Source organism: Lynx canadensis, chromosome B2 (assembly GCF_007474595.2).
Source record: "Lynx canadensis isolate LIC74 chromosome B2, mLynCan4.pri.v2, whole genome shotgun sequence".
Classification (NCBI taxonomy): Eukaryota; Metazoa; Chordata; class Mammalia; order Carnivora; family Felidae; genus Lynx; species Lynx canadensis.
Genome location: NC_044307.1, coordinates 135,767,764 through 135,778,780, shown reverse-complemented (window position 1 = coordinate 135,778,780; position 11,017 = coordinate 135,767,764). Strand labels below are relative to the sequence as shown.

The 11,017-nt window shown below is 50.4% G+C and overlaps 1 protein-coding gene across 1 annotated transcript; it reads left to right on the top strand.

The window, feature by feature from the left end:
- The first annotated feature begins 8,692 nt into the window (after positions 1-8,692).
- Positions 8,693-9,729, top strand: LOC116738100 (retinoic acid early transcript 1E-like). Its single transcript, XM_032593351.1, has 3 exons — positions 8,693-8,826; positions 9,014-9,273; positions 9,458-9,729. The coding sequence occupies exons 1-3, from the start codon at positions 8,693-8,695 to the stop codon at positions 9,727-9,729; spliced, it is 666 nt and encodes a 221-aa protein (XP_032449242.1).
- The last annotated feature ends 1,288 nt before the right edge of the window (positions 9,730-11,017 follow it).

Here is an 11,017-nt window from a genome sequence, read left to right as displayed (position 1 = left end):
GGAAGGGTAGGCTCCTTGTGGGTGACAGTTCGGGTAGGAATGCTACTAAGGAGGCATGGGTGGTCGTCTGCCCCCTGGGACTTGTCCTGGCCTCCGGGATCAACAACCTAGACCGGCTTCACCGTGAAATTCTTATGGGACCAAAACAGAAGAGGGACAATGAAAAACTGGGTGGCTGGTGACATTCCTTTTATCCTTTTGGGTGTTTGGTTGTTTTTTGTTTTGTTTTTTTTTTTTTTGACTTGACACTCAAGAATCCCCACCCCGATGCTGACTGATGGGACAGTTGCTAGGTGGCGCCCCAGAGCTTGCTCCCACCCAGCAGGTCCCGCCTTTGCCCAGGGTCTGAACTGGTTTTTCCACTCTCGGGGTTTCTGCTCCTCAGAGAGCCCCTGCCTGTTGCCTGAGCAATTATATTCCCTTCAATCCATTCCATCCTACGAAGGGCAGAAGGACATAATCCCCCTGCAGCACAAGAAGGTAGAGGGGGCAAAACACCAACAGAAGGGGGATGTGCCTGTGTTGGGTGGGAGGAGAGGAAATGAGGAGAGAGGGTGGGGGAGGCGAGCAGATTCCTAGCGGGCTAAGGGGAGGAGGCAGGGGAGGTGGAGCGGGAAAAGGGGGTCTGGAAATGAAGCAGGGCATTCAGAAGCGTGCCTGCCTGAACCCTGTACGGAGAGCCCAGCACTCAGGAAGCTCGCCCCTCTCCAGGCCCATGTCCCCATCGCTGTCGTCCCACTTTGTTGGGGAGTCTTCCTGTCCTCCCTCCACAACTCCTTTCTATCCCCCTCGCCCTGCTCCTCAACCTCTCTGCCTTTCCACTTTGCCCCTCGTCCCCGGATTTGTTGAGATCTCCTACCCGCTGTTTGTCTTAAAGGGGGAGGGGGCAGCGGGGGCGTGATGGCAGTGGCTGGACTGGATGGGGAGGGGACTGCCTGAGCAGGGAGCCCCACCCTTAGACACTCACGGCCAAGTGCGTCCCGGGGCGCCCTCCCGGAGCAGCAGCATCCACTCGGGTGAAAAGAGAATTCCAGACCCTGGGCCAGCGCTGGTGAACAGCTCTACTGGGCACACTTGTCAGGAGGCTTATAAAGTTAACATCGCACACCGCACCCATCCTCCACCCACTTCAGGCCTGTTCTCCCAGGCCTCCTGAAATGCTGTTCTTGGCCAGAAACCATGCAACTCCAGGGTACTTATAATATTTGTGTATTTTTTTGTTTGGTGCTTGTTTGCGGCTACGTTATTAACTGCTGAAGCTTCGACAGGATCAGCTATTGTTGTGCCTTCCCTGCACTTGGCCCTGTTCTTCCAAAACAGTTGACGTCTTCCTCAAATATTTGTTAGATCTACTGTGCTGGCAACAGTATGTACACCCGGAAAGTACTCGGTAGCCTCCGGGTGGGCTCTTTTGTGTCTCTTACAGGACATCGGAGGCTTAAAAGGAGGCATCAATTAGCACCGAGGGAGAAAACACCTCCCTTCCTCGCACCCACCAGTCCTGCCTTTCAGAAGAATGGTGCCCAGAGCCGCCGGGGCGGCTCAGTCAGTTAAGCCTCTGACTCTTCATTTTGGCTCAGGTCATGATCTCACAGTTCATGGGTTGGGAAAATAAATCAAGTTTTCCACCATAAGATGGTCGATGGGACTAAAACAAGCTCTGGTCTCTAGCTTGGAGTCCCCTCTTCTGGGTTCTTCTCGCCCTGTTTGCCGTCTGTGTGAAAACCACCCCCCACCCAACGAATATGGAGGCTGACAATGATAAATTACCCTTCCCGCTTGCATTCGGCGCTCAGATCTTTGGAGACACGGTCTCCTCGGAGCCCGCCGGTGTTAAACAAATCTCCGATCCACCAAGATCTCCAAGTGCCGCTTGGATTTTCTGCCAGCGTTCCAGCCTGGTTCCGGAACAATGAGTTTAAGCCCCGAATCAGGATCTGCCCTGACTGGGATTCTGTCTCCCTCCCTCTCTCTGACCTTCCTCTGTTTGCTCTCTCTCTCTATTTCTCAAAAATAAATAAATAAATATTTTACGGGAGGAGGAGGAGGAGAGGAAGGGGAAAGGGAAGGAGAAGGATGGTACCTGGCATCCCAGAGACTAGAATTCTGATAATTCCCTTCTTCCCTGTCTCAGTCTGATGGAACACAGACTGGCTGGCTTATACACAACAGAATTTTTTCCCCCACAGTCCTGGAGTCTAGGAAGTCCAAGATTAAGGCTTGGGCAGGTGTCTGGGGAGGGCCTGCCACCTGGCTCATTGACAGCTGTCTTCTCACTGTGCCCTCACACTGTAGAAGGGTCGGGGGAACTCGAGGTTTTTTTTATAAGGGCACCGGTCCCATTCGTGGCCTGTCTTCTCAAAGTCCCCACCTTCCAATACTATCACACTGGAGGTTGGGATTTCAGCATGTCAATCTGGGGGGGACACAAACATTGAGTCTGTGGCACTCCCCTCCCAGCTGTCATCTGTGCTTTTCTCGCACAGACTCGTAAGGTCTTTCCTGCGACTTCACTGTCACCTCTCAGCCCAGGCCTGGTGTGAGGTGAGGGGCTCCGGCAGAGGGCAGTGAGTGACGGGGACACCTTCCCCTCATTGTGACAGTGACAGCAACAGGTTAGAACCCTTGGCTCTCCTAGAGGAGAAGTAAATGCCACCAATGTGTGGTCAGAACAGAGCCAAACTCTAGGGAAGACGTGAAGCAAGGACTCAGGACAATCATGATCCCGACGGACATTCAGCTGGAGAAAGGGTGGGCCCAGGGGAAAGAGTGGTGGGACCCAGGCCCCGAAGACCATGGGGGTGAAGAGGAGAATGGGTCCTGGGGGAGGGAGGCAGGTGGCTTTGGCCGCTCTCAGTAAAAACCAGAAAGGTCCAACTCCAGGGACCCAGGAAACCCAATTGGCAATAAGAACAGGACTTGAGCAGCAGCTTGGGATGTGCACAGAGAGAAGCACATAGGTGTTCAGGGCACAGGAAGCATAAGGCCATGTTGGGCAGTAAGGACTCCCCCGAGTGATCTCTGTAGATGTTGGAGAGAAGGTCCTCCCGCCTTCCAAGTCAAGATGCTTTGTAAACTTGATGCAGATGTGATGAGGTTTTGGGGGGATGGGAGTGGAGCGTAGAGCCCATGGCCAAGAAAGAATTCTCAGAGACCACCTTGGGTGCACAAAGGTGATTTTACTAAAGCATGGGGGACAGGACCCGAGGGCAGGAAGAGCTGCACTGGGGTTGTGAAGTGACTCTCTCTCTCCTTCTCTCCTCCCTTCATGGGATTCTCTCTCTCTCTGCCCCTCGCTCACTTGTGCTCACTTGCTCCCTCAATCTCTCTCCTTCTCAGAAAAAGAAGAAAAAAAAAAAGTAAGGGCCTCCTATAGCAGAGTAACCTTGACCTGGGCAGGCTCACCTCTAAGTCCTGATGAAGCCTTACTGTCTTGGGGCAGTGGGAAAGGGCTGGCACCTCTAACGAGGTTCAGGCTTATTTCTATTTTAAAGCTGGACTCTGAGGTGAAATGTGAACATGCTTGGCAAGTTATGGTTTAAGTCAGACTAGGTTGCTGCCTTAAGGCTCACCTGGTGAGTACTAGGGTGGCAGCAGGAACCCAGGGAATGGACATACCTAGATATGGGCAGGGGCAGCATCATGGTGGGTCCAGATGATCGCTTTTCACAGGGTAGGGGAGGCCATGCACAGAGCTGCAGGCACAGGGGTCTGGTGGAAGGCGCCTGAGGACGCACCTGCCTCAGCCAAGCAGGCTGGGGTTTAGGCTGCAGTCCCCGCAGCAAAGGGGATTGGTGAGCAGGGAGGAAGGCAGAAGACCAGTTTTAGAAACCACGTCTCAACAGTGAGGATTTAAAGGGGGCTGGGCATCCATGGACAGTTGGGGTTGAACTCAGCCAGCTTCTTTCTGGCCGCCCGAACCTGCTGTTCAAGGGCTACATGTCTGGACAGGGACGGGACAGGGTTCAACTGGTGAATGTCAGTGTCCAAGCTGAGCTGAGGGGAGGTGGGAGGTAGGTGAGGCCCAGGGAGGGGTGTGTGAGAGATAAGGAGTAAAAATTGGTGAAGCCGGCCACAATGGTGGCAGCCAACCATGTCTCATAGTCTTCCTGGCAGAGGAAGGGTCAATGGAGGGTGCACACTCATCGTGGAACCCTACATAGGGCTTGATCCCATAACCCCGAGTTCACGACCTGAGCTGAAATCAAAAGTCTGATGCTCATTTGATGGAGCTACCCAAGAACCCCTCATAATCCATATTTTAAATCAATTTCTTAGATAAAGACAGAAGACACGATTGTCCTCTAAGGTGCTACAAAGCCAAAAGGGATACAAAGTATGTTAGATGAGCCACCTGGGTGGCTCAGGAGGTTAAGCATCTGACTCTTGATTTTGGCTCAGGTCGTGATCAAGAGTTCGAGCCCCTCATTGGGTTCCACGCTGGCAGTACAGAACCTTCTTGGGATTCCCTTTCTTCCCCTCACCCATGTGCATGCTCTCGCTCTCTCAAAATGAATAAACTTTTTTTTAAAAAGGTATATTGGATGACAGAATCAAACTCTAAAACTTCATGATATGATGGACCAATGGATTAAAAGAAAATAGTGCTGGCCAACAGTTATAGAGTCTATACCATGCCTTTGCCATTGTTCCAGGTGCTTCAAATGCTTTGCTTCCCTTAACCCTCACAAGCATGGGAAGTAAGGTAATTAATCATTTCTATATGATGGATGCACGTTCTGGGGTGAGGGCTCAGAAGACCCTTCTGCACACCTCCAGATCTCTTACCCTGTAGCTCTCTCCTCTCTGGTACTCCGCCCCGTGGATTCTAGCCACCTGGCCCCTTTAAATTCTCAATGCCACTTTCTCTGCTCGGAGAGATTTCCAGGCTCCCTTTGGGCTCCCCTCCCAGCCCTGCAGTCTGGAATCCCTCTCGGCGCAGGAAGCCAACACAGTCAGAAGGATCACTTCCTTAGTGTCCCTTGTCCTGGGTCCTGCACTGCCTGTTATCCGCTGTCCAAAGCACATTGTTTCTTTTTTTTTATTTATTTTTTTGTATTTTTCATCTAAGTTGAGGGATAAATCATATTCCTTTATTACAGCTGTAGCAGAATCAGAGCTTGTTTTTTTTTAAATGAAAAATGCTTTATGACTCATTATAAAATCTTTTTAATTATAAAAATTTCAACCGATACGAAGTCTTATAAAGTAAAAAAGTGAGTATTCCCCTCCGCTATTCTCATCTCACACCACAGAAACCACCAGTGTTAACAGTAAACACATTAAGTCATTTCCACTTTTCTCCAAAGGACCCTCTTGTGAAGTTATAGTGTTAGGGAACCAGGCTGCATCACTGACAGAAGAACCAAGCGGCACTCGGGGATCTTGGAGGATCAGAGGTTTATTTACATCGTTGGACTCCAGGGAGACGGTCTCTCCAAAGATCTGAGTCCTGAGCATAAACATAGGGGACAATTTACAGTCTGTTTCTTCCACATTAGTGGCAATTTGGCACACGTGGTAAGCGGGGCAGGAAGAAGAACCCGGAAGAAGAGTCTTCGGGCGAGGACTGGAGATGCCCCCTCTGTCGGCCATCATATAACATCATTTTTCCCTATCAAGGTCGGGGTTTGGTTTTTTTCCCCATCAGTAGAGGGGGAATCTTTGGCAGTGCTGGGAGGATTGGAAATGAATGTTCCTGAGAAACGCTGTCCCTGCCACCTCTCCCTCATTATCTCTCCCATGGAACATGTGGGCTGGATGTCATTCTATATTGACTTCCCTTTCACTGTCCCAAAGGCAGGAGTAAGAGTCACATGTCCATCTTAAAATCTCTGTGACAGCCACATAAAATCATGTACATGAAAGTGTTTGGCAAACTTTGAAATCATTACAATTGGTAGTTACTATTACATTATCATATGTGTTTATGTTCCATATTAATAATAATAATTGTTATTATAGAAGATTTGATGATACCTTTAGGGTCCATTTTTATCACAAGTGAAAGGTTCTCTTTACCATAAGCCTACTCACACTCTCTGAGGTCTAAGGCAAAAGAAATCCTTATGTTGTCAAATGTATCTTTAAGTGGCTTCTGTTGCGTGGGGTCAAGATCCCATATGTGGGAGAACCTGCAGCCCAAAGTGAGCCACTCCCTTTAGGGCTCAGAAGCCAGTTTTTCAACTTCAAAGTCACGCACAAACACACGCTTAAAAACTTTATGATTTATAAAAACTTTATAATTGCTCTTGTTCATGGAATGGCAAAAAATTAGGCTGATACTTCTTTTCTTTTCCATTATTATCTTCTAACTGTATCTCCGACTCTGCTCTGGATCTGAAAGCAATGGGTTCCTTAGGGTCAGCTCTGGAAATGAAAAACAAAACAAGATAGCAGAGACTGCTATTTTTTGTGTCCAGTTATTTATTCCTGACTTCCTAAAAAATACATACATTTAACAAAGTTCAAGCATCAAAAAAAATTCTGGGTAGGGGCCTCTGGGTCACTCAGTCCGTTGAGTGTCTGATTCTTGATTTCAGGTCAGGTCATGATCCCAGGATCATGCTCGGCATGGAGCCTGCTTATGATTCTCTCTCTCTCAGGGCGCCTGGGTGGCTCAGTCAGTTAAGCATCCAACTTCAGCTCAGGTCATGATCTCGTGGTTCATGAGTTCGAGCCCCACGTTGGGCTCTGTGGTGACAGTTCGTAGCCTGAATCCTGCTTCAGATTCTGTGTCTCCTTCTCTCTCTGCCCCTCCCCTGCTTGTGCTCTGTTTCTCTCTCTCTCTCAAAAATAAATAAACATTTAAAAAAAATTTTTTTTTAAGTGAGAGACGGAGACAGAAGAGAGAGAGCACAGCGGCATGCCCTTGGGGGGTTGAATGTCTTTTATTGACAGTTGTTAACCAGGGGTGGAATATTTATTACTTAGTTTGGGGATACAGAGTTTCCTGCTCTTTCTTCATTTCTGGTCAAGTGTTTGTTTTCATGGCACCTGCCATCTTGGGCCTGGCTGGTTTGATCCTGCTTCTGTAGAGTGCTGCCAGGCAGGCCTCTGACATTCCTGACAGCTGGCCATGACTTTCTTATTAGGGGCCTCCACGTGTCTGGTTAAAAACCTACTGCCTACTCCAACATGTCTGATCTAGTTAAAGGAAGGCCAGTGGTACAGACCCACTTAACCAAGCATCGGGGAAGGCCCAGAGTCCGATTCACAAGACAATACCAAATGGGTCTGACTTGCCTTTTAAATAACCGGCAGAATGCCAGGCACACAGTGGGAATTTACATATGAGGTGGACAGATGGTGTTATGGACTGAATGTGTCCCTCCAAAACTCATATGTTGAAATCCTCAACATGAAGATATTAGATGATGAGTCATTTGGGAGTAATTAGGAAATGAGGGTGAGGTCTCTGTAGGCTATTAAAAAAACAAGAAGGGCTTGTTATCGCCTGCTTCTCTCTGCATGGTGAAGACACAAGGACAAAACTGCTGTCCACAAGCTGGGAAAAGGATCCTCACTAGACACAGGACCTGTCGGTGTTTCGATCTTGGGCTCCCCAGCGTCCAGAACGGTGAGCTATAAAGGTTAGTTTTCTAAGCCGCCTGGCACATGCTGGTCCGTTAGAGCAGCCCAAGCTGGCTAAGCTGTTGGATGGAGAGGTAGACCGGTTGTCAAAGTGAGGGGAATGGGCTTCAAAGCATTTAGTTGTGAGGGGAACTTTCGAGTGATGTGGGAAGTTTCAAAGTGACACCAAAGCTTTGTTCTTAGACTGCTTTTCACAACTCAAAACTCAGAGCCCCAAGACTTTTTCTGATGAGAAACTGCTTGGCTTGGCTCGGCTCCACAAGTCTTGGCTCTCACAGGATTGCTGGACTTGACTGTAAAGCCGTCTTTGATGATAGACCAGGTGCTAGGTGTCTCCAGCTCGTTCGATGAACCCGTGTGTACTTGGTGAGAGTGAAAGTCAATCAGTGATGAGGGAAGAGCTGGAGTAGATAAGGATGGGGTGGGAGAAGGGAGACGAGAGAGGGGAGAAAATGTGGGAAGAAGGAGGAGGAGATGGAAGACAGAAAGAGGCAGTTGGTGGGCGGAGAGGGGAAAGGAGCTCACGCACCTGCCAACAATCCCACTCACACCAGAGGGGTTTTGAGGAAAGTGGAGAGGGATTTTCCAAGTGAACTTTGTTTTGGACCATCCTCTCTCTCTCTCTTGTTTTTTAATGGTTAGCTCTATTTTGAATACGTACAGAACTCTCCCTCGGTACACCTTACTTCTGCCGGATTTCAGCAGGGCCACCGGGTGTGACGACTTTGGAAAGTGGCCCACAGCTACTTCTTGCTGATTACCCTCCAAGACGTGCACATCAGCAATGTCGCTGGCATACCACGCTGCACATTTACTTTTGTCAATGCTGCCGCCGGTACAAACCTGGAAGACGCTGGACCGTGAGTGTCCTGGGATCTGGGAACCTGGCTGGGGAGATGAGAGGAGGGAGGAAGGAGAGGGTCTTCCCCGGGTTTTAGGCAAGTGGGTGCCCGTCCCTGTGTGCTTAAGGACGGGGACCCCGGCCCAAGGCTCCTGCCTGTACTGTGCTCCCAATTCCCAGCTCTCCCTCTCCTGCTGAGTCCCACCTCCTCTTCCAGGAAGCCTCTGCCGGTTACTCGGGAACCATCCTGAATTAGCCATGTGTCCTGTGGTGTCTTTTCGGTTCAAAGTCCTGTCTGTTCGGCTAGATTTCAAGCCCCAGGAGGGCAGACACTGCCTTGTACTTTTATTACCTGAGACCTTGGCAGAAGTCACTAAAAATACTTGCCAGACGTATCCTCCGGGTGACAGTCTGTGTGTCCGAGGGGTCTATGGCATCCAGGCACTTTGCTAAAGCTCAGGCGGCAAGAGGTGGGGACTAAGGACGCAGAAGGTTGAGGAGCTGGAGTGGAGACCCCTCCCTCTGCAGAAGGACCTTCTGAGTGAGCGTCGGGGCCTCGGCTCCCTTTCTCTCTCACAGATACTCTCTCTGCCTTGACCTCACCGTCAAATCTCAGTCTGGACCCGGACACCCTTGGTATGAAGTGCAGGCCTCAGTGGACAAAAAGCCTGTCTTTCAGTATGACAGTGACAGCAGCAAGATGAAACCTTTGGGTCTCCTGGGGGCGAAAGTAAATGCCACCAAAGCATGGACAGAATTGACCCAGACGCTGGGAGAGGTGGGGCGAGAGCTCAGGATGATCGTGTCTGACATCAAACTGGAGAACAGCGTGACCAGGGGTGAGTAGGAGAAGGGGGTGGGGAGGTGGAGATAGTCAGCAAGAGAGGGAGGAGCCCGCACAGGCAGGGAAGGGGCTCTGGGACAAGAACTGAACGTTGGTCCCGCCCAAGAGACACGGTGGACCTACTGGGAGGTGACGGCGCTAAAAGAGTCCAAGCCAATGACTTTGGGCGTGAATTGCAGGTCCCCCCACCCTGCACATCCAGCTGTCTTGTCAGTGTGAAGCAGAACGAGGCACCGCTGCGTCCTGGCACTTCAACATCAACGGGCAGCCAGCCCTCCTCTTTGACGCGATGAGCATGACCTGGACAGTCACGAGTCCTGGAGCCAGAGAGGAGTGGAAGAACAAGGGACTGGCAGACTATTTCAGGAGGATCTCAATGGGAGACTGCCGTCACTGGCTTAGGGAATTCTTAGAACACTGGGAGAAAGTGCTGGAGCCCCCAGGTAACTGAGCAGGGGGAGGAGGATGCAGTATATCTCTTTAAAGGTCTAATGCCTTCCCTGTGTGGATAGAGCATGTGTGTGCAATTAAAGATGGGAAGGATCCATCGACTGACTGGCCTCTTGGTGGACTGGAGAGTCAGTGACTGCCACAGGACCTCCACCATCCCCCGTTCCCTGCCACCTCCCTCTGCACAGGGGCCCCCTTCCTGCTAACCAATGATCCGGTCACCCCGGACTGCTAGGTGGGCCCCAAATCTACGTGCATCCCTGGGCTTGAGCCTTCTCTTCTCCTTCTGTCTTACCTGTTCTTGACCCAGAGCAAAGGTCACTTCTAATGAAGCCTTCACCAACCCTCCCCCCCCCCCCACAGAACTAAGCACCCCCGATGCCATCACCTCAAATAGATCTGTCCACAGAGAACATGTCAAACGGTCTGATAACCAGATGGACATCAGCTGCCTCCCTCAGTAGAAATATGCGCTCCGTGAGGACAGGGCACAATCCCCTGTTCATCTTTAGACCCCACCACCTGATAGACTGGCTGCCACATGATGAATCAACACATTTGGGGGTGACAAGGTGCTCAGGAAGGTATTTTATTTTTTACTGAAATGCAATTCGTATACACTGTATATTATTGTACAGATGTACCATCTAATGATTCAACAATTCTATACATTACTCCGTGCTCGTCGGAATAAGCGGACCCTTAATCCCCTTTGTCTATTTCACCCATCCCCGCCCCACCTGGCAAGCACCAGGAAGGTGTTTTTTCAGGTTTGACAGGGCTTTCGCTTTTTGTTTGTTTTAGTACCACCAAAAAAGGTCCCAGATGCTGACCAGTCTTTACCCATGTCATCAATTGCATGCATCATCCTAGGAGTGATTGTCATCAGCTCAGTTATCATTGTCATCTGCTGCAGCATCTCAAGAAAATTGGGTAAGTGTATCGCAGGCTGGCCTCTGGCTGTGGGGGAGGATGCAGTCCGGTAAGGACTTGGGACAGGTGACCCACGGGTCTCGCCCCAGCCCCTGTCCACTGATCCGTCTCTACACAGAAATGATGCACTTTCTCAGTGTGGAACACACGCCCCCCACACTAGGGCAGGGGTCACCCTGACGTTGGGATGGTGGAGGCTGGGATAAGCAGCAGAGTAGTGTAGTGAGGGGAGGGGCACCACGTATCTACTCCTGAGGTGGGGCAGGGGCTAAGATCCACGTCTGGGGTGGGCGTTGCCTTATTGCAATCTAGCCCATGGTTCCCCCAGACCTTTGATGGAAAATAAAAAACTTTGC

Coding starts and splice junctions, on each gene's coding strand:
- LOC116738100 (XM_032593351.1), top strand. CDS start 8,693: ATGTGTCCTGTGGTGTCTTTTCGGTTCAAAGTCCTGTCTGTTCGGCTA. Junction 8,827..9,013: donor ACTAAAAATACTTGCCAGAC/GTATCCTCCGGG, acceptor TCTCTCTCACAG/ATACTCTCTCTGCCTTGACC. Junction 9,274..9,457: donor GGAGAACAGCGTGACCAGGG/GTGAGTAGGAGA, acceptor CGTGAATTGCAG/GTCCCCCCACCCTGCACATC.